Genomic DNA, 27,926 nt, shown 5'->3' on the forward strand with positions numbered 1-27,926 from the left:
ATTTTAGTATAAACAATGGGTTTCCTATTGACCTTCATTCTTAAACACATAATTGCACAGCTAGCTGTACTGCCAACATAATCCTCCACCTGAGCCATGGCTCTCTGTAGCTCCTCCAGCGTCATGAGCCTGTTGGATGCTTTCTGAGTGAAGGTCTCGCTGACAAACCTGTGCATAGGTTTCATTTATAAAGGATATGGGCTACAACATAAAATCCCAGTAAAAATACATTGACATATGTGACAAAATGTATTTAAGTCCAAGCAACATGAATACTTTTATATAATTTTAAAATTATGAAAGGTTGTCTTACTGTGCGCACAACTTGCACATTTCCAGGCCTGTCCTTGGTTGCGCCTGATGAGCAATTCGATTATTTTAAATTTGTATAATTTTGTATAATTTTGTCCTGAACTACAACTAAAAGATCACTTCAGAACCTCTTAATTTGAAATTCCTAACCAATTTCAGCTAATGAATCTTTTATTTTAAATCTGAAGGTAAAGGAGGCGTGCGGTGGCGGAGGTGGAGGTGGAGGTGATGGCGCCGGACGGGGACCGGTTATCACCTACACCTGCTCCAGGTTGGAGGCGTGTGTGGCTCTTAACTTTTCTCTCAACAACTTGTGTGACGTTATTCCTTTTTTCTCTTTCTTTCTCTCAACTTCACGAAACATTTCTTTTATGTCCTCCTGAGATTTGTATTCAAAGCGCGTGTAAATTATAGGAGCCTCTAGATCCGCCCGCCTACGTAAGTCTGACACGCTTCTTTTACGCACGAGGATCTCCCCAAAAATCTCCCCCAAATATGTGACTTGAATACAACCTTGTTCTGGGGCGCAGTTGCGCACGACTCTTTTCAAACCTCTTCTTTTGGTTCCGTATTAAGATGCGATCAGTCTTTGATCTCTTCTGTAACGCTTTAGCTTTAAAATCACAATACGGTGCAAAAAAAGAGGGAAAAACGTGCGCTGCATTCAAGATTTCTGCCGCTTTAATGCAGGCAGCTGCAGTGATGCATCACCTCGTCTGAACATCACGATCCACTAATCGCTCAAACTGCTGGCCACGTTTTAACCCGACTACAGGTGTCAGCTGCCATCTTTCACACTCATCGTCTCGCAAATGAGAATTGAGAAGAGGGATGATCGTTTTCCCCCGAAACGCAAAATTGCAAATGTATATTTTACAAGCTTTTGCAAAACCTACAGCTGCAACTGCGTCCAGGAGCTTATTCTGATCAGCTGATTGGGTTTGAATGTTATACCTGCCTTCAGACAGGGATGGATTTCAAACTCCTTCCTCAAAACACAACAACAACAAAAACTTTATTGTGTAAAATTTCACCCTCCACGACGCAACAAAACATACTATTTTAAATATCCTTTTTTAAGTCCTGCACAGTGACTCGAGCTATACTTTTCCTCCGCTTTATAAATAGCTGCACTCCGTTTCAGTGACGTGGGATACGCACGTACATGTGTAGGTGAATCTTTGAATGAGCCTCCCCCCTCCTCCTCCACCTCCCTCCGCCACTCCTCCCTCCTACGCCCCCACCCCCCTCCTCCACTAGATACTACGGGATCTCTATAAAAAGCCTACGGTTTGATGGGAGAGCCCGGTCTGTATTGGGAGAGCGACTTTGGAGAAGACGGACGGCAGTTTCGCGGGGATGAAGAGACCAGAGAGGGACAGATGTTTCTATGCAAAGCGCGGCCAGTCAGGAAACTTTAACTGAGGTAAGTTGAAATCCTATTTACTCTGGAGGAAAATGTACGTAAAACTTAGTTTAATTAATACGTCTAACGAGGCGTATAAGGATTGTCTTTTTAAAAGTAAAAGATGCTTTAAACTGGTTTTCTCGTGGAGAGCCGCTGGTTGGAAGATGCTGCAGTGTGAGTCATTTTCTCTCCCACACCTGAAATAGATTATCTCTGATGGAAATGGGGGCAAAATCGCGATGAAGTGTATATGCTCTCTCTTTTATTTCTTTAAACCACCCAACTTTATATATATATATATATATATATATATATATATATATATATAGCTGGTTAATTGATGTGCCTAATTAAGGAGTGGGGATGCTACTTCAGCTTTGTCGGGATGGGAAAAGATGTGGAAATGTCACAGTGTAGTGTACAGGGATGTGCTCAGAAAGTGAGTGGGGTGGGTTGGTGGGCGGATGAGCGACTCCTTTAAAATCTCTCGAGGCACCGGGAGGTTTCCGGTGATAGTGATGACATTATTGCCATCCCTTTCTTCCGGTGGCGCGCTAAACTGCTCTCTCTCTCTCTCTCTCTCTCTCTCTCTCTGTCCCTTATCCCCCTTTCTCCTCAACTGTGTCCCCCAGCCCCCCCTTGTGCACTTCCGGTCGGCGTTTCCTTCATCTTTTTTTCTCTCAGATCTAATTTTGTGACGTCGTCAACTGCTGAAGTCATTCCTGCGTCATTCTTGCGCACTTTGCAGATGATACGCAGTCACCTACTATAACCCTTTTAAAGGCATTGTGCTCGCTCGCTCACGCACGCGCGCACCGCAGTTTGATCTTCTGGGAGATGTGCGCGCGGCTGTCAGTGCGAGAGGAGCGTGCATTTACAGCACGAGGGTGGGAGTGGGTGGTACGAGTCAATGAAACCCCCTTGTTCATTCACAAGTCTTTGTTAATGCATACAGTAGCTCTGACTTTGGTCGTGGCGGTAGTTAAGTGTTAAAAAATATAAGTCATAAAACTGTTCTGTAACACTTTAAAATTAAATTATAACAAAAGAACTAGGGCACATATGTTGTTAAATCGAGAAATAAACGGCGTTTTCAACATTTATCATGCCATTTCTAGAGCGAACCGAACCGAACCGGTGACGTGTAGATTTACGACCGGTGATGCCTAACAACGCACTCGGAGTCCAGCATTCGCGCCCTTCTTCGTGTAAGCACGCGCATCTCCTCGCGGTTTCTCCCCAGCGCCATGGAAACCGAGCTAGACCTAGTCACTGCCCACGCGCTCTGATAAGACGCGGCAGAATGAAGCGAGAGCCGATTGGTGCGCTCGTGAGGTGTCGTCACACGCGACGCGCGAACCCCTCGGGGGCTTTCGACCACGTGACGGCAGTCGTCACCTCAGCACCGTCTGTTAGGGAATTAGATGTGGTTGTGACAGATGTGAGGTTACATATGCGATGAGGAGAAAGTGCCTTCAGACTAATTGTAATCTCAGGTTAAAGGTCACAGCATAGCTGTAGCAGAGGGGGCAAACAGGACTAAAATTTGCCCCCTTTCAGTTGCTGGGGCGGCCGGTTCAGCACCGTGGACAGCACCGATGTGACGCTCAGCTGTGTCGCTGTCCAGGCTTTGGTGCTGAAACGAAAACAACTGTGAACTTTGGGAGAGTCTGTAGATAATTTGCAGGAAATGGATAAAACATTAAGCCTGATGAGTGATTTTTATTTTAACTCAACCATGTGACTGGTCGTGGTTTTCAAAATTATTTTTGAAGCAGAATGGATGGGGAGGAAAAAAATTATACTTTTCTAAAATTTAATGTAGCTTTCAGTGGAGTTATGGAGAGTATTCAAGTTAAGTTCAACACGAACACACAGGCTGCAAAAACTTCAGGAAGAAGGCAATGATGGAAGTCTGGAAGAAAGAGCGGATAAAAAGGTGAAAAAGAAAAAAGGAGATGTATTATAGAAGACAGAATGAAAGGAGGATGCATAAAAACAAGGGAGGAAAGAAAAATAAAAGGGAAGATGTGAGAAAGGGAGGAAGCAAACTGGGAAGGATGGATAAAAAAGGAAATATAGTTTAGAAAAAATAAGTTTTCCTTACTCCATTTCCGTTATTTCCATGTTTAGCATGATTGAGCAATACTTAAACCAAATTTTACAGTTTTCATTTTTTTCTGGCCTGTTCAATACGTTGTAAAAACCCTTAAATTATCATTTTAATTCAAAGGTTTTCTATGTAGGTAGCTAAAAATGGTCTGTTAACAGGTTTGTCAGGAGCTGCTCCTGTGCTTCATGAGACCAGGATGGTCAAACCCAGTTCAGTCGTTACTGAATGCTTCTCTCCTGTTTCTCAGAATATCTCCATCACATGGACACATTTAAGCACTAACTGGGTCAGGGACCGGAAAACTGGGGGTGGGTGATGCCTCAGGGCAGCCTTGCCAAAAGTTAGTCGAAAAAAAGGAAACTTGAACATTTTAAAAAGTTTTTCAGAAAAAGAGGAAGTAAGAGAGATATTTATTACAGCCTTAAACTGCAATTTGGTTTCTTCACTTGCACAATTAAACATCTAAAGCTGTGACAGAAAAACATTTAGGAATATCAAAATGTAATTAAACTGAATTCAATACTTTTTAAATACCGCCAATTCACAACAAAATGTCAACTCGAGGAATTTTACAACAGTTTTAAATTTATATAATTTTATATTAATTCAGTCAGATCGGCTCAGTCATGTAGACAGATTTACATTCAGATGCATTCATCTGAACAGGAGACCTGCTCTGCTGCATTGAGTGAATAACTTTGTAGCAATCCCTGTAAACTATTTCATAACTTAAAATTGAACTTGCTAAATTCTAAATTAACTTGCTGCATTTAAATAATAATGTTTCAACTGGTGCTTAAACCATAAAGAAATAGAAGATTCCGAAAAAAGATTTATTTTTATTTTTTTTATGTGCTTCCTCCCTCCCTCCTTGATTGATTTCTTGGTCAGTAGTTTTATTTTACTGATGGTAAATCTCTTTTTTTTCTCTCTCTCTGCTGGTTGCTGCAGATTTCCACATGGAAGAGGACTTTGCCCCCTTCTTTTCCTCATCCTGCCAGCGCATCAGCACCTTGGCTTTAGACTGCTTACTGCTTATACAGTGTCACAGTACAGTAACAGTCTACAGTCATGGCTACTGAAGCCTGGCGATTCATCAGACACCTCTGTGAGGAGAGCGTAGATGTGGAAAACAGCCCGATGACGGTGCGCAGTGCTTTTAAAATGGCCGACCTGATAGCAGAGTGTCAACGTGTGAGTCAGTGATCTCGCTCTGCCTCTCTTTTTCTCTCTCTCTCTCTCCTTCTCTCCCGCTGTGTCTGTTTTTTCCCTCCTGCTCAGAGAGGAAACCTGTGTGGGCTTGCATTGGGGGAGTCCTACACCCTGCAAGTGCGTAACGTTCACACTAAAACCAATGAGACATTGCAGTTTCCAGTTACCATGCCAACTCCAGCTCCACCTCAACCCTGCTGTCTCCATGGCGACCGTGGCTTTAGATTGTTACTCTAGCAACAGCACCATGGTAACAGTCTACAGCCATGGTCGTTAGGGGCAGATGTCATCAGGAACAGAAAATCTGAGGTCAATAAGTTTTATGTGTTTGTTAAAGAAAAACATTGAAAATTCTTTTTAAATAGCAATGTAATCCATCCATCCATCCATCCATCCATCCATCCATCCATCCATCCATCCATCCATCCATCCATCCATCCATCCATCCATCCATCCATCCATCCATCCATCCATCCATCCATCCATCCATCCATCCATCCATCCATCCATCCATCCATCCATCCATCCATATGGACAACCATTTACAATAATATACTTAGACATTTTAATTTAATTTATTATTTTTATTACTGCAATTAAATAAACATGACACAAATCAAATCAATAAAATATTAATATTATTCTATAAAATACATACACAATCAGGAATTATTAATAATAAATAGTTTGAATTACTATTATAAGCTCCAACAGACAGACTCAATTATTTGCTTAAGAGGAAACAATTGGAAAGGATTTAAGTTTATTTTATTAATCAGTTTAGTGATGGTTTTAATTTGGGGAATATTTGACTAATTCTATGTATAAGTGTAGTTGTGCAGTCAAGCATGAATCAATTTTCTCATGTCAAGTTTCATTAAAAGGAATTTGACTTTAGATGGTCCAGCTTTGATGAAATGAGCCTTTGGATGTGCTACGTATTGATTATTGAAGGTTAAGATAAAATCCAAAGTCAGACCTCCATTTAAACCAGCAGGGAAGAATAACAACAAAAAAGTTTTTATATTTCACAGAAGTTTATCTAAAATAATCTTCACCCTTTTCATTATTATTCAAAATCCAGAGCATTTCTTTGTACCTTCAGTCATTTAGGACACATGTGCACACACTTTGCTCCTTTTTAACTTTTTCATTATTATGTATAGCATGTTGTTTATTCATTACAGTACAGTGATGAATGCAACCAGTATGTGCTGCACAGATGAGTCAGCTGGCTCCAGCACCTGTTCTGCTCTCTGTTTACCAGACCAGAGCGGCTTTACTCGAGAGCAGCAAAGCAAGGAATCCCCATTGGGCATCAGCTCTGAAATCTGCAGGAAGATTCAAGCACATTCTGGATGCTACACAGGTGGAATAACGCATACGTATAGAAATGCACACACAGAAGCATATATACTTGGTATCAGCACACAGCAAACATGCACTCAGAAATAAAATGGACCCAAGCACTCGAACTCTGCAATATCCAGAGTTAGCCTGCCCTCTAGCGGGCAGATTATGTTAGTGTTCCCAGATGTAACTTATTCTATTAAACATCTTAAAAAGATATTTATAAAAGTCTTTTGAATTCATTTTGAGTCTGATTTACTAGAGTACATCACTACTGTGACAGATAAGACAAGATATGATCTCTCTTTGGGATTTAGAAAGAGATGTTTATGCACCTCCATTCAAAATATTTATACATCTGTCCATGAGATGTCATAACATTATTAATGCTTTTGTTTTTCAAAAAGTGTTTTTTAAAAATAATGATTGTTTAGCAGCTAAAATGTCAATGGATTGATTGTTATCTAATTAATAAAAAAGAATGCTAAATAATTAAAATGATCAAAGGATTTACATTGAAATCTGTCAGTTACCAAAAAGTCACAATTTTTATTTCGAACCAGTTATTTTATTTTTACTGACCACTTCTACAGTAAATATATAACTTATAAGTATGAATTCATCCACATATTTCTTTGGATGAATTAATTAATTCATCCAAAGAATAAAAAAAGGAATAAAATTACTTTCTTTAAAAGTCAGCAATATATGCTTATGAAAGATTAATGAATTCCAGATATTTAACAACCTCAGGTTAATGGTAAGATGGACTATTTTATCATTAACCATCCTTCTCACCCATTCCCAACACAAATGTAGAGAATCATCTAAATTATGAGATGGATTATTGAATCAATCAATCCACTGGGGATGGTAGGTTATAATGATACGATATAGTCTTTCACATACATATTTTAATTTGACCATAATCACTGTCTTTTTACTTAACCTACATATTTAATGTGCATTGATGTTTCTGAGGTGATGTAAAGTAAATAAAAACTCATGATCAGAAGTTTGGATTTGTCGTTTGTCCTCCACCCCCTGCACTGTAAAAGCTCATGTGCTGATCGGTGAACAACAGCACATAAACTCTTACTGTTCAGGGCAAAGAAGTATTTAGTTCCAGGGCAATCCTTCTAAAAAAACATCCAAACAAATTACTTACCCGCTGGTCCTTTACTCAGTCCTGTCCTCCATATGGCTATTAACCATATGAACAAGTTGAAATGTTTCAGATTTTATACTAGATATGATCGTCTTTAAAAACACATTTTTATGCTCAAATCTCTCTCTTTTTTTTAGAGAGTTGAGATATCTTCATTGGTATTGCCAATTGGCATTATCAATCTGAAATCTATAGCCATAAACACTGATTACTCTTCGCAAAACACAGAGGAGGAATCACTTCTTAAATGGCAAAGTGAACAATTAATAAAAAAATATGTTCACATTCTTTTTTTTTTTTTTTAGCATTTGCTATATATTACCTAAATATATAGCAAATGCTATATATTTAGGTAATATATACCTAAATATATAGGGTATATATATTTATACCCTATAAATATATATATATATATATATACCCTATATATATTTATAGGGTATTATTTTGTATTTTCACTTTCTTCTAATGTAGCTCAATGGACCATTAGGATCTGCGTCTAAAGCTGCGTTCACACTGCAGACCAAAGTGACTCAAATCTTTGTTTTTTTGTTGTTTGTCAAATCAGATTTTTTAATTTTTATTTTTTTTTGCTATAGGTATATTTGCTATACCTATAGCAAATGCTATATACGTATAGCATTTGCTATAGCATTTGCTATACGTATATAGCAAATGCTATATATAGGTATATAGCATTTGCTATATACCTAAATATATAGCAAATGCTATATATTTAGGTATATAGCAATGATTCAAAATGCTATATACATTGAATCAAAAGCTGCAAATTAGATACTAAATCCACCCAGGAGGAAAATGATTCCTAACACTGTGCACATTTCATGGGGGGGGGTGGGGGGGAGCCCATTCTCACTACCAGAAATCAAAACAAGGAACTGAAAACTGTTTCAGTGTCACATACACACTGTACCACCATGGGCAGACAGCCATATTGCTCAGGTCAAAAATCCACCATTGATTTATCTACAAAAAACACAGAGCCATCTCTCTTCTCTCCTTACAACTGTCTGAAACCAACCAACATTGCACAACAGCACTCAAATTTTTGTGTTCAGCATGAGCCAAAGCATGCCTTACTTGTTTCCACCACAGCCCGTAGACACGATGACTAATATTTACCCTGGTATTGTCAGTCACGCACCAACAGGACGGCCAAACCACAGCTGTCCATGCCAAGGACCCTGACCATGTTCAAAAACAAGACCGACTGAGGAGGCAAGCACACAAATGACTGCAAAGGACTGTCTACACCAGACATGGGGACGACCTAATCCATGTCCTGAATTCACCTCATCTTCCCTTTTTTGGCGCCAAATCAACACAAACCCAAACCTCTGGAAACGATTGCATGTTAAAGGGACAGAAACACTCACACTGAGTGACGAACGACACCAGGAGATCAGATCCACTTATAACCGTTTTTAGGCAATTTTTCCAGGGTATTATCTCTGTCAATGTTATTTTATTTAAAAAAAAAAGCAATCATAGAATATATTTTAAGTGAAGTGTGGTCACCCCTGTTTTAATCCAAGAGAATTTGGTTGTGAGACCTGAATGCTCCTGCTTGAGAATTGGAGAATCAGAGCTCCTTTGAATAAAGAAGCTCAAGCCTGTAGGAATTTATAGATAATCAATAAATGCAGAAAAAAACATGCAAAAATCCAAACGTCTATCATTTATGTGGCTGCGGGTATCTAACATAAGCCTCTGAAACTGTCAACATGAGATAAAGAGAATGAACTAAAGTAAAGGAAAGTTCACAGTGTCCACAAAAACAAGAAAACCACAGAGGAAAACCAAAACTATGTGAGAACTATAAGAAGACCAAAGTTCACCAGCACAGAGGGGAAAAACACGAGCAGTCACCCACCCACATCCACATCCACACACACGCACAAACACTCAGTGCGTATCATACAATATTGATTTCTAAACCAATTTCATGCCAATAATTGATATCAGTCGACTTATGCTGCTCTTTCTTTTCTTTAAATAGAAATTCAACTGACATCTTTAAATAGGCTCCCATCTGTTCCTGCTTTTTATTTGTCAGCGCCCGCCACATGTGCCAGACACACGGCAGAGCCTTCCAGCACAACCTCACAGCGTGAGGCATCTTTTCCTCTTCTGCGGTGAACTGTGCAGGCAGGCCTGTTCACAGCGAAGCCCAGTCACCCACAGAAACAGACAGAAAATAAAGAGGTATGGTTTCAATCCCATATTAAGGCTGGACACAGGCCCAAGCTCTGCAGGTTCCCATCCTCTGCAGCAGCGCACCAGTTCAAGTGGGTAAGTAGTCACTTAAATTAAAAGCTTTACGATGATCAGCATCCTCTTTCTGATTGTGGTAATGGTAAAGGACAATAATACAGACGAGCAGATTAAAAAAATGAATTAAATCCAAAAGTTGTTTGGCCAGTAGATTAAAAAATAAAGTCCTCAGCTGAATGGGTCAGTCAAAGGTTTTATCCCAGGTAGAATGGTCAGCTTTGGTCTCCTATCTCCGTGTCCTGGCCCGTGGGATGACCAGGCTCTTTGGAGTTTAAGTTCAACTCTTTTATAGACACGCACGCCTCCAAATCGCCCCTCCCCTGTCTCCCATCTCCCATAACAACAAACGCTCCAAAATCAAAATAGAGCCCATCTGTGCCCCGACACACCCCTCTGGCTCCCTGCTTCAACTCCCCCGAAAAATACGCCGGGGCTGAAGAAGGGGGGAAAAAGTGATAGCTTGGTGGTGGAGAAAACTTAAAACGTGTCCTCGCTCTCCCCTGTTTCGGCTGCAGAGAGTGGAAGAGAGAGGCTGGGTAGCTCCACCCTCATCCGTCTCAGTCTCATTCCATTATTTCCCGGCTGTTGTGCAACAGGAGGAACAGATTCCTGAGAAGAGAGTCACGGCTCTGTTGTAAAACTTACTGGCAAGGGTGACCCTCTGTGTTTTTCTTTTACTGTTTCCCCTTCCCTCACTCACTCTCTCCATTGCTCTCCACTTGTTATCAAAACCATGTGTATGAGTGTGTGTGCATGTGTCTTATAAGGTCTTGGAGGGACACAAGGGCCACAAGGGAACTCTGGAGAGAGTGAATATGAGTGGCTGAAAAGCTGAAAAAAAAAACAACCCAGATATGCACAGCGAGTTAAATGCAAAGAAAAAAAACGCTGAAAAGTTGAGTGAGAGGCACTGCAGGTTTGTAAAAGACAAGAGTATTTATGGTGGAGTTTTATGTTAACAGAGCAATTTAGGTTTATAACTGTGTCATAAACACAGTTTATAACAAATCACTCACAAGCTTTTTAAAAACTTTACTTTTAGATTTTAGTTTTTTAATCCATCTGGATTTTGAATTCTTACTCTTTATTTCCTAAGATAAAACCAAGGATACATTACTGCATCTCCAATAGTCACTGACTAAATAATTAAACAAATTATTAATTAAAGAAAGAGAAGCAAAACAATCCCAAACTACTTCTTAAATTCTACTGGATGACTACAAATTAAACGTACACTTTGTGACATTTAAATAGATCTGCACTGAGTAAAGATCTAATATTTCTGAGGAGTTTATTGGTGTTTGAGGAGTTTAATCAAACAGCTTTTGAGGTTTTGACTTTAACATCCTTTACAATCTGAAATGGAACAAGAGGCAAAAAAAGAGGCATTCTCTCAACACCAGATCTGCCAGTAAAGAAACAATTCAACGCCTTACTAAGATCTAGATTAAGTTGTCACAACTGTCAATGTCTTGACTGGACGAGGTGTTTAAAACAACCAGAATTATCACTAAGAAGTACACAGGATTTTAGTTCTGGTGCATAACGAGTTTTTAACAATCATAGTCGTAAATCCTTCAAAAGCAATAAGCAAAATAACACCACTAATCTAAACCCAAAACTGTTGTCACGTCTCAGAGAGAACCTTTCACATTTGTTGACAACTTTAAACAGAGTGTGCCATACAGCAAGCGAGCCTGTGGCTTCCTCGCTTTATGGAGATTTTTGAGAATGACACCTGCTTCGAATAAGAACTCATTCTGAGAAGACATCTGGTGGGACATAATGAAGAAACCCGACGACAAACTGGAGCTCGTGTTAGAAATGTAGGAAACGTATGCTTCAGTCACATGTGTACGGGGCAGGGCAGAGGGCGATGCTGAGGAAGAATCTGAGAGGAGATGAAAGAAAAGGAGAGCGAGGTAGAGAGGAGGAAGAGACGGAGAGCACACATCTGGAAACAATTGAGAGGAGCCTGACGTCCACATGCTTCAGCTACAAAAGAACAACACGTACTTGAACCCTGCGTAGTTTCTGCCTCTGCACAAACCTGTCTGTGTGTGTGTGTAACCTCTTCACCAACTAAAGTCACAGCATCATCCCTGTTATCCTCAGGACGTGTGACAAGTCAGGTTGTGTAGGGTCAAATGTAATAAACCAGGGTTTCGACTTTGGTTCTGATGAAGATCCGTCAGCAATTTTCAGCAATTTTGCTGCAACTGTTAGCAAAAAGAAAAACAAAAAAACATTTCAGGGGGTGTCATGTGGTTTTTATAAACAAGAGAAGCTGTGACTAAAAGCTTAAAGGGAAAAAGTAGAGTATCTTTGCTGCTGAAATGGCTGAGTGGATGTTTGAAACGGATCATTTTAGGGATTATTGTTTTCTAGTTAATTCCACAACAATCCCTAAAATAATCCCTGAAATGTAAAAATAAAAAAACTTTGAAACCATCAATATGTATAAAAACTAAAATGCTTTAGAAATTTTTTTTCAGGCTTTTAATTTTTACCTGTCATTCACAAGACAGATCAAACAATTAGATGAAGAGTTTTCAACTTTTGCCAGGTTTTCTCTGCTTTAAATTATGTTTTGTCGGATGGTGAGTTTCTGACCCAGTCAAGTCTTCAACATGTTTTAACAACTGGATTTATCTCCATTCAGCTTCCCACCAACTTTGACCAGCTTCCTGCTGAAGGAAAGCATTCCCACAGCATAACACTACCTCCACTGTGTTCATCATTTACTAGGGTTCAGGTTAATTACTGAAGCATGCTTATTTAGTTTAGTTTTTGTTAAGTATTTTTATAATTGTGTTATCATATTAATCTTTTTACCACAAACTACAGAAATACAGTTGAATACCTTAAAGTTCCCATATATTTAAACACCATTTCAATTTAATTTCAAGCAATTTGTTATGATTTCACACATTCTTCACATCCATTAGAAAATAAAATCCATTACTCTCTTATGTCCATTTAAAACTATTGTAAGTCATATGCTTTGCATGCATGTATTTATATAAACGGCTGAACATCCTCACACAAAGCAGACTTTAATAATCTTAAATAATCCGTTTTATTGCTCTTTACATTAGATTTTCCCTGAGCAAGTTTACATTGATGTTACACCTCTCAGCGTAACAGTTGATCTTATTCTTTTAGATTTATCAGACAAAAGAGTGTAAAAAGGTCCAGATCCAGATCCAATCTGTGTCTGGACCGAGTTCTACCAGTGATTCAGCTTTTATTTTGTTGCAGATTCTGACAGAAAATCTGTGCATTTGTTGTCTTACTGGAACCTCTTCAGAAAGTCCTGATACATTTGCCTGTGAGCAGCTGCAGCGGGAACAAAATGGCCTCCGGGATGTATGAGGACCTGAGGGTCCAGGAAGCAGGGCAGAAGATCCCTGCTCATGCTGTCAGGGATGACCCTGTCCTCCAGTCCGAACACGTGCAGAGATGGGATTTGGAGCGGCGCGTCGTAGAACTTTTGATGCTCCTCACAAGCGCTGCGGAAACCGGCAACAAGGATGGCAAAGCGGAAGTTGAATTCCAGCTCCAGTTTTTGCTCCTGGAGCGAACACAGCATGGCAACAAAAGCTGCTCCTTGACTGAATCCCAGGACGCCATCAAACGGGCCCTGGGTCTTCACGGCTTCCCTCACCGCTGATATGCTGTCGTCGAGGCCCGAGCTTTTCTCACATTGCTGCTGAGCGCTGAAGCTCCGAGCCTGAATGTCAGAAAACCACCAGCCCCTAGGCTCTCCGTCGCCCCCTGCTGCTGGAACTGAATTATTCTCCTGGTTAGGAACTTCTTAAAAAAAAAGAAAAGAAAAAGAAGAAATTTACATTACTGTAACAGTCCACAGAAAAGCTATAATGAGACAGTTTTCTTTGATTTATGGTAAAGATGCAAGAAAACATCTTTAAAATTTGATTAATTTTAAAGCTTTGACTTCTGTACAAAAACAAACATCTTTAGCAGTAGTGCTACTACTACTTTATTTGCAACTAAATCTTTTTATGTATTAAATTAATATGCTTTGCCGCATTTAAGAAAAAAACCCACATTGTTATTTAAACTTATTTCACATCTTTACTTAATTTCCAAACTATCTGACAAATTATATATTTTTGCCTCACACTGATTTATAGAAAGCCACATAATGGTGTTGAGTGGAAGCAACATTTTACAAATGCAAATGCCACTTTGGCTATTTTATGTGAGAGATCAACACAAAATAATGCATTACATTTGAACATGTGTGACATGGTTTTTTATTCAGCCCAATTCAAACTTTCTCTGCAGCAGCTGCAAGTCTTTTGGGGTATGTCTAGTTTTCCACCTCCGGAGAAGTAAATCTTTGCCCATTCTTTTTGCTAAATAACTCAAGCTCAGTTGAAATGGATGGAAATCTTCTGTTAACAATCAACAGATTCTCAAGTGGATTTGACTGAACCATTTTTACACATGGACAAGTTGTTTGGCTCCTCTCTGAAGTGGGAGAGAGGGTTAAACTAACCTCTATAGCAAAATAAGTGAAGGGACCGTTTGTTATTCTTTAGGATGAATTATCAATGAAAAATTAGATATTTCTAAATGGAAAATGTTAGGTACAAGACAAAGTTTTCTTTTTTTTCACTTCCAGTTTAACTTAATAGTTTTTAGGACCACAAACATCCAGGGACACATTAAACTTTGATAAATACAGGACAGATTTTCGAAAGAACGCTAGTTTGTATTGCTGTAAATAAAGTCAAAACACTTTCTACATCAATAATGTGAATAATATTTGACTCACAAGGTTAGGAAACCATGCACTTTTCTTTTATTAAGCAAAGTGTCTAAGTAGTATTAAAATATTGAATGTGTAAGCAGTTTTGGCCTGAGGTGAGAAAGGTTTATACTCCAATGTGCTCAATCATTCTGTTGTAGCTTTGGCTGCATATTTAGGGTTTCTTTTCTACTGTCATCCATATTTTTAACAACTTTCACCAGCTTCCCTTTCTCTGATGGTAAAAACAGATGCTGCCTCCATCATGGTTTAATGGTGAGTTCACGGTAATGTTGCAGCGTCAGTTTTCTGCAGTGCGCAGGATTCCTCTCTACCATAAGAACCTGCATGTGGGCCAAAAAGTTCTGTTCATTTACTTAGACCACCTTCTTCTACGTGATAAATTTCATTCAGTTTCCATACTGTGTGTTGGTCTGCCACATAAAATCGCAATAAAATAGAGTGAAGTTTGTGGTTGTAACGTAACAAAAAGAGAAATATTTGGAATCCAGTGATTCGGTCGGCATGTTGAGTTTCTTGTTCTGTGATGTTTCCTTTAAAAATGACCCACCTTCTGTCTGCACGGTGAGCGGTGCGGTGATGTAAACCAGCTCCAGCTGCTTCTTCAGCAGCTTCCGCAAAGCTCCGGTTTTCTCCCGGAACGAGCTCCCGTTCTGACGGTAACCGTGAATGCACAGGACCCGGAGAGGAGCCATGGAAAGCCGCTTCCACAGCCTTCTATCCGCGGAGGGATATTAATCCAACACTTAACAATTACAAATTACAGGCGCAACCTTAACTGATCAATTTAATGCACAGAATAATAAACAGCCGCAATGAAGCAGTACTTAAATTCCTGAATTCAATAAAAACTTATGAACTACGGGGAACTGAAACTTACAGGACATCAACCGGAAACAGCCAATATCCTTGAAAACACATATTGCCAACAGTTTTTGACCGAATAATTTGGTAATAATTTGCATCTTATATAAAAGTCATCATAAACTCAACCAACCTTTAAGCCAACGTGTGGGCTCTGATTGACATAACATGCAGAAGTAGAGCAAATGTCCGACAAACAAACAGTGTTGGTGGAACTGAAGTGTTACCACAGATATTTCCCCCTCAAAAATCAACACTGACGCAAAGAGGACAGACAAGAAACTTCTCCAATGAGTCTGTAAGGTTATTTGGAGAGAAATCAAAAGGAAAGCCCAAGTCTTTCACAGCCAGAGGAAGAACGAGTGGCACAAAGTCTCATGGATGTGAGTGTGAAAGCTGTCAGACGCATTTTGCACTTACAAAGAGGGTGAGTAATGACTTACAAATAAATATTAGCATAAAAAGGTGCTTACATGTAAATGTTTTCATGCTGTCATACAGCTAAAATGGGAATTTACACACATAAAATCAAGCATCTATTCTTCACCTATTGAATGCCATAACATTTTTGGTTTTGGTAAAAAATGAGATAGTTTACTACCAGTTACCATCATGCGGTAGTTGTTGTTGATCACAGTATCATTCAAGAGGTCGGTTGCAAGGCCTGATCCATTTATTGTGTTATTCATGACTTTGTTTGGGTTTTGGAAATGTAATAAATTGTATTCTGTCCTCCAAACACTCTGGGTGACAGTTGTCAAGATTGCTTATTCCCTACTGACAATGTTGAACTATGACTTCCAGGGGTATACCAATTGCCTTTTTCTAGCCTATCGCTGATTACTGATCTTTAAAAAGCCTGACTTGTCGATTCCGATTTCGACAGACGGCGATTTTTTTGTCTGAAATGTTGCTAAATATAGCAAGAAAGTCACTGAGAAAGGCACACACACAAAAAAATCTTAATTTGCATTATTTTATGTCCACATAATGACTGCTGATACCTGTGTCATATAGCTCCTGTAATGAAAGAAAAATGTATTTCTAAAGGTGCCAGTTATTGTGAGGGGTGCCATAGGTGTAAATCTAGATTTAAATAACAGAAAACATATTGTGTGTTATGTGTGATTGTCACTGTTAAATTAGTTGTGACCTTGAGTCACCACCTCCTAATTTATAATTTGTGTTTTTCAACTACTGTTGACTCTCATGATCCATGATGATGAGAGATTGTCCTATTTGATGTTGATGGTATTTCCGTATTTGGATTGGCCCTTTACACCTCCTCTGATAATTAGGTTTGTTAAATGTGCTTTGTTGCAGGGGAAGCGCAGGTGTTGCCTTGCTGTGACGCACATGATAATTAGGAAGAATGAAAAACACCCTCACTGTCTCACACACACACACACACATGCACGCACGCACACACACACACACACACACACACACGCACACACCCAAACCCAAACCCAAACCAAGACGGATAAGGCTGCTGTTGTTCTTCTGCAGTCCTGGTGCAGACGAGCCAAGTGCCGGTGCCACAGGGGGGAAACTGGTAAAGGGGAGAGGAGATCCTCCCTGATTAAACAAACAGATTCCCTATTTCAGTACACTTTCATTCCTTTATGTAACAACTGCAGTTCCAACCTCAAATTTAAACTTGTGTTTCCTAAAAATGTGGTAGAAACCTAAGTAGCACTTAAATACTGTGTTTTGAATGTACACAGTATTCTATCTGATAGTGCCTAGACTAGATATTTAATATATACGTGGGTGGGACAATAGAAATGTTTAATGCAGTCAAGAAAAAATAAACTATAACCTTTATAAGAGGCACTAATTTGAGAATTGGCATAGATGCAACTCGGCTACGGAGAAGCACAGCTCAGATGGAGGAATGTGTTGGCAGGACTGCAAGTAGTTGTGCACTCTTCAAATCTGGCCTTTATTCTGGAGAAGCAAGAAGAAAGCTATTGTTGAGTGAAAGCCACAGGAAGTCGGATTCCACAAATCATGCAGGAGACACAGGAAACCAAACCAAAAAACCAAACTAATGCTGCTAATCACTGTAAATGCCATAAACTCATTATCCATCTGAGTTCACAAATAACTCAAGATGCCAATAAAAAAAGCAACAATGCGTGATAAAAACTGATCATCAATAAAATGGCTGTTGAGAGATCAAATAAATGACCCTGCTTATCCAGTTGCAATATAATTAGCTGCAGAAAGATAGTTTTCTAGGATCCACACTCATTTGATTATTGTCACCAAGCCAAACAATCCTGTTTGACCAATCACACATGTTAATTAGACACAGAATCTCTGGCTAAAATATTTTTCACCTAGATCAAACTTATAAGGTTCAAAAAACGACCAAAAAGGAACCTCAATAATTCTCCTTCATAACTGTCCACAAGGGGGCAGTGTTGTATCTTTGATAAAATATTGTTCCAAGCCGGAAAGCCGAGTGTCACGCTAAAACACAAACCCTTAGCAAGTGTATTTGTGGAAAAATGATCCAAAGTTGAGTGAAATAGATTATAAAAAAATTTCACTTCAAAGTAAAGAAAATCAGTGAATATCAGAGCTTGTCCAAGCTACACATTCAGGAAAATAGCGCTGCTGGAACAAAAATAACAGAGCAAGCCATGTTCAGGGAGGTCAAATTAACCTCCAGGTTGAGTCCTCCAACTGATGAACTGTCCCAGAGTCATCTGCAGCAAGATTATTAGAGACACTGCCATCCTGCAGTGATTCCTCAAGTCTGAGGGCACTTAAAGGAGGACAAGGAAAGTATGACGAATCTCCTGTCACTCACTGGGACTGGCAATGTAGGGCATGGAAAATAAAGATGGATAATGGAACAGGGGAGTAGGGGGATCTCTGCGTCTATTCAATGTGTTTATAGTCAATTGTAACCTTCCATTCAGGGAGACACCACTGTTCTTATCCAGACAGGCGTATAGGGCAAAAACACAGTGATAAGACTGTTTTGTTGCTGTAATGTTGACAGCTGACAGATGCTATCATGGGGTTGGACACAGGTGACGGATGAGGCTGCAGAAGTTGCAGACCTGTCAATTCTCATAGCTGGAAATGTCAGCTCCTCCATTTTTGACACTATTATCATTCTTCAGCTGAGTATCGTCTCAGGCACCTTCTTGATTCTGCAGAGTCACTTGTTCACCGAACAAAAAGACATTGTATTGACTCAATTTTTATTAAAATAACAAGAATACCCTGTTTGGATTATGACTGACATGCACTAAATGGAAACACAGATTGTGGTGTTTCTACTTTAGGCTAATTAGAATATTTCAGTAAAATCTGTCAGCTGCAGACTAATATGCACAAACATGCAATAAAATGTCTTGAGTGAGTTTCAGCTCAGAAAATGTTCCTGCCATGTTGTGTCTCACCTTTTCCTCTTACCTGACTGGAAATCTGGGAGCTAGTTTAAGCAGAGAATTCAGACTGGGACTCTTTGTGAACCCAGCCGTTGGTGTTTGTCAACACTTTACAAACAAGATAGATTGGTATGAAAACCTTCCCATCAGTCATGTGCACATAAAAAAAAAAAACAGTTAAAATTTTCTTTTTGCTTGCTTTAGTCATAGAAATGATCTGATAGGTCCCAAAAACACAAAACAAACCAAAAAAAAAATCAGTTCATTTGTGACCGGATGCATCATTAAGTATTTTTGAAGAGATAACTGTTAAAACGTGACAGCATGTCTGCATGAAAAGATCTTCTTTTGTTATTCAAAATACATGGGTTTAAAAACATACACAAGGATTTAAAACAAAAATGTACAGCTTCATTAAATTGCTTTTCTTTAAATCATAAGTGCAATTACTTTCTTAATCCTTGTTTGTTACCATGTACTGTGTGCTAAATACAGTCGGAGAAAAATGGCCACTCTAAAAACTTTCTCTGGCACTTAATAAAAAACCTTTAAACCAAGCGTAGTTTTATTTAATAATTGACCTTTTTGTGATAATTTGTTTTGGAACTGAGGGTAGAAGAGTGGTGCAGTTTTTAGCACTGCTGGCCTACAGCAAAAAGATCTAACAATGGATGAATGGATAATTGTTACTTTGCAAAACTTTTCTGTACCTTGACATTAGTAATCAGCCAAAGACTAATAATTCAAATATTCCCGAACATTTTGAAAAAGATTTCTCACTACAGTATTTTTATTCCTGCAGTTTAATGACTGTTCTTACAAGTTTGCAGCAGCATTGTGAAGTGTGCAAAGTGGCCGTAAAGTCAGAATAGTGGAAATGGTGCACTGAGGTATAATCAGTACAATTTCTGCAAAGCTTGCTGGTGTATTGACCCCTAAATTTCTCCCCCTTACCACGCTGACTGGTCTATAAGCAGAGCAACAAGGAAATGCTTCTGTGGAACTGAAAAAGTTCTGGTATCACAGTTTTCTCATAATAAAATAACTTGTGATAGGACACCTTAGAATAAGGTTAAGGATATTTTCGGCAAAGCTGAGATATTTAATATAATAAGGGGTGAATGCACCACTTACTTGCCTGATTGTTATTCTTAAAAATGTTCAAAACCATGTAGCATTTTCTTTCACTTCAGACTGACGTGTACCTTTGTGTGATTTTTGCCTAAACATTCAAAGTCATGCATGTTGTGGATAAAATATGACAGAGTTCAGTGGGTCTGAATGCAATGGCATATGTGACCAAAAAGAGACAATAAATGAAGAATGAAAATTAAAATACTTCAAACAAGTAGAAGCTACAGCATTTATTTTTTGAAAAAAGTTCAAAAGAACAGGGATATGTCACCACTGAGGAGGTTTCAGGAAATCATTCATCGTGCTCCATAAATATCAGATCGGTTCCTCGTCTGCAGGCTTCAAGTGGTCAGAACAGATAGTTTTGGCTTGTAAGTGTAAAAGAAGAGATCACCGGGAAGACATCTGTCTCCTGCAGGCATCCGGAGCCCTGTGAGGGTTTTACACAGGTTAGTGATCAGCCAGCTGGGACCCGCTACCAAGGTGACACATTCGGTTTAATACGTGGGGTTTCTGGAGCTGCTTCAAGGTTTCTGGACTGCTCCTAAATGAGCGTTTCCAGTGTCTTGTACCAGCTTATTAACATATTCCTGCCTATTTCTGCTGGTTTTAAATAGCTGTCGCGTTCTGACTGTGCTCGTTAGTTAGACACACTAAAGGTCTTCTGTTGCTGTGAGAGCAAAAACACGGGAACTCTTGTGTCATGATGCACATGCCAATTAGAGAGAGTTAAAAAAGCCACCCAGGGGACAAGACTGCTGTTGACGTTCTCCTGCACTGATGAAGAGCCATGTGTCTCTCCCTGAGGAGGAAGGGAGAGACAAAATAAGAAGAGGAGAGATAAAAAGCCAAAGCTGGGGAGTTCCTATGCTCAGGTGTGATGTGGCCTTTTGGTGTCACGGTGATTTATGAGGAACAGAAATATTATAATATTGCGGCTGCAATCACAGAAAAGGGGAACAACGGGGAAGCTGAGAAGAAGGTTAAAAGTGTGTGTGAGCACTATGTTTGTGTGGATCTAAGACATGCGGGTCAGACAGGGGGGTGAAACACACAAAAAGCAACACTGATGGGTAACTGACACATCTGTAGGTGGACACAAGCCTTAGAGAAAATGCATTATGTTCCTGATCTACAACAGTTACCAACTCTGTAAGTAGTTAATCTTTTGTGCTTGTCTATGCTTATTGTGCTCCCACATATCTAAACACCAGGATGTTTTAATGCATGTAATGTGTTTCCCATAATGTAAAGGTAGGGATCTCGCTAATGGATTTTTGCAGCAATGACTCAACACAGACTTCTCTTGAATTAGAGCTGAAGTCACTTTATATTCCAGACATAAAGCAGAGGAAACTCTGCTTCGATACATAAATAAATAAAGAAATCTGAGACGGCGAAGCAGTTAATCACATTTCTAAAATGTCATTTTAATTACAATTACTGAGCAACATTTTTTTTGTACAAAAGCAACAAATTTCAAACACAAACATCTACGTTATTAAAATAAAACCAGGAGAAAAATAAATGTATCGTAATCTCTGGTATTTTATTTAACTGCAAACTCATAAAATACATTTTACACGCATTAGCACATAGCGTGTTTATACGTCGAGTTTATAGAAAAGCTCCGATTTGAGTTTTCCTCAGCAGTTGTTTTACCATCAGGATAAAACACTGGATAAAACACACTGGACGTCTGTCATATTATTTTCCTATAAAGCTGTCCACACTAGCAGGACCTGGTGAGCACAAAACATGATGCAATCTTTTTCAAATCTGCTCTCTTTAGAAGTATTGACACTTCTGATGCCACAACTGAAGTCCTCCAATCGCTAATGTATCAACTTGCATGGAAAAGATGTGCTCAGATTGCCTTAAAAGCACCAACTGATGCCTGAAAATTAAAATGTAAGTCTGTTTACTATTATATATCTGGATTGTGTTTCAGTAGTGTAGGAAGACTGGTGACCTGTCCAGGGTGACCCCACCTCTCACCCAGAATGTTAGCTGGAGATAGGCACCAGCACCTCCTGACCCCATTAAGGGACAAGGGTGTAAGAAAATGGATGGATGGTAGGTAGTGTCGCTTTGGTTAAATTTTGTGCTAGGATTGACTTCCCAATGCATTTAACACTGTAGCATATATCATTTGATCACCAGTTCAGCCAGAGTGCAACTGATGCTTTTTTCAAACATGATGAAAAATTATGCAGTATTTAGCAGACCTATAGTTCCTGCAATTTTGACTGCAGTTGTGCACCACAGCATTTACACAAGTGCTATTCAAATATGGCAGCACTAACCCAATAATAAGGAATGGATGAGGATTCACTCACCTCAGGATGCTGGATGCTTGATCTTGCAAGTGACACTGATGGCACAACCTACTTTTTGCTTCATTTTACTAATAGTTTGACCTCTGGGGGAAATTCAAAAAGCATTGATGTTTTTTTTCTCTGATTATACTTAGATGTGGGAAAAAAATAAAAATCTATGATGACACAACAACATTAATGTAACCTGTCCTGAATTCCCCAACCTCAATCCCAACATACATGTAGTATTTAAAGAGAGAGAGCACATCATGTTAAAATTTAGGATTAGTTACCCAGAGAAGAGATTTCTCTAGTTGTTATTAATACCTTATATTAATAAGGTATTATTGATACCTTATTAATATAAGGTATTATATTAATAAGGTATTAATATACCTTATGCAACATATGCAATATGTTGCATATTCAAATATGTTGAATATGCAACATTTTCTTTGCATGTTCAACCCACATCGCCTTACAACAGTGATGTTCACACCAAACTCTCTCTCACAAACCTGTGTCTGTTTACGAGAATTAACATTTAAATTAAATATTTATTTCAAAAAAGAGGATGAGAAGGAGACAGAAGTCCTCATTGATACAAAAAAACTGGGATTGCCAAGAACCACATACTTCAGTTATTCCTCCCTTTGACATTTTCAGTGTTGATTTTTTTATTTGTTTATTTGAGATACCTTTTAGCAAAGGCTTTAGACATTAATATTAAACTCTTGATGAACTCTTGAGCTGTAGAAAAACAATTAATGCCATAAAAGCCATTTTCAGCTTTATGACAGAAGGGCCGTGTCTCCAGTTTTTATTGGGTCAAACCAACCTGCAGGACTTTAACATACCTCCCCATTGCATCATCCATCACTGCTAATTCCTTTTAAATAAAACATCTACAACAATGCCTCCTGTCATTAGTGATGGATAACAGGTGATGAGAAGGGAGGAAATTCAGTGTGCATCTCGTAATGACGGCACACAGATTCAGAGAGCGGAGAGATGTTTAGAGCGATGCAGGAGCAGAGCGAGATGAAATAAAAGGGGGAAGAGAGGAGATTAGCAACAGCTATTAGCGGCTTCTAAAGTTATCACACTCATTAGCTGCCATCAGATTGGGCTGGTTATAAAACAAAAAGAGCAGAGAGATGCACACAGCTTCCAACCTACTTTACTTTTCATTTCAGTCTACATTGAGATGCTGCATGTTAATACTGCAGAAAATATTAATTACTAAACAAAATGTAAAACAACAAACTTACAGTGTGATTTTATTGTTTTTTATGCTTAAGCTGGTTACAGGATGCTTTGCAGGTCCTCCATCTTTTTCTGATTTTGCAGCATTTCTTAGGATGAAAAAGTTTCACTTCTTTTTGTCAATGTGCACAGCGAAGATCGGTGAGACTAAAACCTTAACAAAGGAACAGAATTAGCAGCTTTTGTAGTTCTGCCTACTAATGAGCAAGAAATGCTAAATGCTTTGTTGAAAATGAAAGAAAGTGTAGAGACTTTTCGTATGTTCCTTATGTCATAGACTGGAGGCAAATTTACCCACATTGTTTGAGATGTTTCTCATTCAGGTTGATCCTGACAGCAGCAATATACATTTCTCTCGAACGTCAGTCGACAGTGTCCATATGCTTTCTTTTTATTGGTCGGTAAATGCTGCTTTGCGCTGCATTTACCGACCAACACAGCATGGATCAGACTTGTGGGAACTATTTACTGTAAAATCAGAAAATAAAATCCTGCACAGTAGTGAAAACTTGCAGCATAAAAAGTGATACTAATCTATTTTTGATAATATTATACTTAGCAGTAAAAGAAAAATAAAGCTGAGAAAGGTAAGCGATAGAAAACAAAATGTTCAATGAAAAATTTGTTTTGAAAGTACCTTGGTGTGTCAATGAACATGGAGATTTCCACTAGTGGAGTAATTGCAGGCACAAAACCCCATTTGTAAAGAAATATAGATTTTTTGTATTACACGTTATTAGAGGTAAAGGAAAAAATAATATTTTCTGCTGTATTGTGCATGCACAAGTATCTTAGAGGTTCACAAACTGAATTAAAAACATTTCATTCACATCGGCTTATAATTGTTTGGTGTAAAATTGTTTTTTTATCTTGAACACCAGAAGAGGAACTTTAAATGTTTTAAGTATGTAGATGGGTAAGTGTACAGGATGTACTATTTTGATTTTGTTGCCATGGTGTTCTTGATAATAGTAAAAAAACCTTTTCAGAATCATCTTTGTACCAATATCCTTGGTTGCTGCCCAAAAGGAATCTTAAAGTAACACATCAGTGTGACGGATGCTTTCAGTTATACAGAAACATTATTTTTGGAGGAAAAGGTCAAAAGCAGGACAGTCACCTTAACAATGATGATATTAGATTTTTTTTTATGTCACTTTCTGAAAGGAGGTTGGTTCAGCTGTTAATCATGCAGCGCTGCTCGTGTATTTTCCCTTCTGAAAAATGTTCAGTTCCATTCATCACTGTTTTCTCTGTTGAATTCTTGTCCTGAGATGATGAGTCTGAGTTCAGAGCTGGGATATGTGGAGTGACTGTGCATGATATGACTGCATAGATGTCTTTTCATGAATAATTTTCAATTTATCCAACAGCGCGGAAAACACATGGGGACAAGGAAAATAGGTGGAATGGGAAGAAGAAATTGGAACATATTACTGCGAGCTTGTATGAATTAGGCTCCACTTTTTATTCTTTATGCTGTAACAAAAGCAATCCTTAATTACTTTATGAAATAGGTGTCTATACTGATGAGCTGCTGGACAAAAATGCAACTCTCCTGATTGGGTCACATTTAAATTATTTTTTAAATCTAACCTAACCTGTGCAAACCAATATAAGGTATTTAACTGATTAAAAAAAAAAATCAGTGGCATTTGATTGTGTTGCAGGTCGTTGTTTAACAGTTTTGCTTCTCGTGTTGCTCGTATTCAGTGGGAGGATGGGCTGCTTGTGGTCTTAATAAAACTCAACGCCCACATGTCTTAGCAGAGGCCTACGCTCTCCTTCCTGTGACGGTTCCTCCAGCCATTTCTCAGCGTTACTATTTATTTAATTACATCTTTTTCATGCCAGCACATGATATATTGGATTAAAACAATGCACATATTTGGTAGTATTTATGCTGATCTGAGTTGGCATTTATTTTTGGGATCTCTGTTTTTTCAAGATGTCTCAGATATTTATTTTTTATGGACTTTAGTTTTTTAAAAAATTAAACAAAATATTTTTAGATTTTGATTCCTGACATGAACATTTTTGTTCTTTACTGTTCTAGATTGTTTTGCTTCTTATTACATGGTCTCAGCTAAGTGGAATACATGATTTAGATTAATTGCATCTAATTAATCTCATATAATGAAAACACATTTAAGATCACAATAAGAACATTGTTAATAAAAAGTATCTTTGAAAAAGGTTATTTTTGAAGGTAGTTTTAATTTGGCAAACAATCATCAAACTCAAATTCTAATTTATTTAATATGTCTGTAAAGTGTTTCATAAGTAATCTAACCTACACAGTTGTGTTTCCACAGTTCGTAGTCTTATATTATTGATTCATTTCTCTTATGTTTAATTGTTTATTGTCTTAATTGCAATAGTTACTTGTTTTACCTATCTGTTTATTTGAATTAATAATTTTTAATAATTTTTTTGTGGGGCTGCACAGTGGTGCAGTTGGTAGAGCTGTTGCCTTGTAGCAAGAAGGTTCTGGGTTCGATTCCTGGCCCCGGTCTTTCTGCATGGAGTTTGCATGTTCTCCCTGTGCATGCGTGGGTTTTCTCCGGGTACTCCGGTTTCCTCCCACAGTCCAAAAACATGACTGTCAGGTTAATGGGTCTCTCCCAATTGTCCCTAGATGTGAGTGTGTGTGTGCATGGTTGTGTGTCCTGTGTGTCTCTGTGTTGCCCTGCGACAGACTGGCGACCTGTCCAGGGTGACCTTGACTCTCGCCCGGAACGTTAGCTGGAGATGGGCACCAGCAACCCTCCCGATCCCAATAAGGTACAAGGGTGTAAAGGAAATGGATGGATGGATGAATTTTATTGTGTTTCTGTAGTGGTTCAATGTCTTTCTTTGCAAAGCACTTCACCAGTGTGCATAACCAAACTGACTGTTGGTATGAAGCTTTATTCCCTAAATTATGCATTAGTTTTTACACCAGATGTAAAATGATGTTCAAGACTTTCTGCTTTTGTCCTGCCAGGATTGTGGGAAAGCTCAACATTTTCAAGATGTGTTTTTTTCTTGGGCTGCAGTTTTTCTTGGAACATGTACATGTATTACAATGAGTTGCTTTTCCAGCAGAAAATTATGTTTTCAAAAACAAAAGAGCTCTTATAAACAATCATTGGAGAGAAGCCGATGTTCTGGTGATGTTCTGTGCCTTTTTGCAGCAAATTATCTAGTTTCAAGTCTCTTTTGAGTCAATGTCTCATGTTTTAGAATCAGAAATGTATTCTCTTTTTTACTGTAATAAGATGCTGTCACATAAACTTGTGTTATGTTGGCACAGAAAAGCTGGCAGATGCAGTGAGTCATCATTACTAAAAGGAACTTTTGAAGACGTGATAGTTTAAATGACATTTAGTTAGTTTATGCGCCACCAAACAAAGTAGACATTTTTATATTTTAACACATTTAGATTTTATTTGGAATTTTCATATACTGAAAAAAAACAGTGCATATCAAGGTAAACTTTTACACACTCTACTACGTGCTTCATTAAGCATCACAGCTATAAAAAAAATCTCACTTTCAATCAGAATCGTAGCAGTTATTTATCTGTAGAAACATTAAAATAGTACGTTACCATCTAAAATAGAAATAAAACCCCATCAGAATGATAATTTGTCTTGCTGTCAGAAATTGGAAGACCCAATAACAATGCACTCAGATTCAATTGAAGCCGTTTTTTCCTGTATTATAATAAAAATAGTAAGAAAGAAAGTCTGGAGCCATTTTTTGTCACAGTCACGAGTCAAAAGCCCAAATTTGTCACAAACATTTCTCAATAGAGCCTCTTCTTCTCCTCTGACTGAACTAAAATTGCCTAATTTTGTTCTTACAAGAGAGACAATGCAGCTGTCAGAGACAGAAATAAGAGCGAGGATGACAGCGGTGCAGAGGAACAGAAAGGACTCTCTCCTAACTCAGGAAGGGGCTGGGTAGTTTCACCGCTGGAGGTTATTCTGCTCCAGATTCCATTAGGACTGCTTCTGGTATTTATCTGTACTTACAATCTACTCCTGGCAGAAAACATAGTGTTGATTACATTAAATGCAGTACGGATCTGGGGCCGGTGCCTTTGGGTCAATACAACTGACAAAAGAGAAGACGAAAGATGGTTTGGTTCAGCTCAGTCAGCACTCCTATCTTTTTCTCCTCACACTTAATTACTCCGTGACAAGCGGTCCGGACACTTCTTTCACCAATGAGTTTCTGATGGCTGTTCTCTCTTACTTCAGCTCTACTTAACCTTCTCGTTCCACTTACTCT

The 27,926-nt window shown here is 38.6% G+C and overlaps 1 protein-coding gene across 2 annotated transcripts; it reads right to left on the reverse strand.

Moving 5' to 3' along the window:
• Positions 1-9,057: 9,057 nt before the first annotated feature.
• On the reverse strand, positions 9,058-15,550 carry ovca2 (OVCA2 serine hydrolase domain containing). Of its 2 annotated transcripts, none has more exons than XM_008427374.3 (2): positions 15,207-15,550; positions 9,058-13,671 (listed from the first exon to the last, which is right to left on the reverse strand). In XM_008427374.3, exons 1-2 carry the CDS (start codon positions 15,349-15,351, stop codon positions 13,151-13,153), a joined length of 666 nt encoding a protein of 221 aa, XP_008425596.1. In that variant the 5' UTR covers positions 15,352-15,550; the 3' UTR covers positions 9,058-13,150. The 2 variants fall into 2 exon arrangements, with proteins under 2 accessions (XP_008425596.1, XP_008425594.1); XM_008427372.3 differs by having other exon boundaries at positions 9,058-13,674.
• Between the last annotated feature and the right edge of the window lie 12,376 nt (positions 15,551-27,926).

Source organism: Poecilia reticulata, chromosome 14 (assembly GCF_904066995.2).
Source record: "Poecilia reticulata chromosome 14, P_reticulata-male-v2, whole genome shotgun sequence".
Lineage (NCBI taxonomy): Eukaryota > Metazoa > Chordata > Actinopteri > Cyprinodontiformes > Poeciliidae > Poecilia > Poecilia reticulata.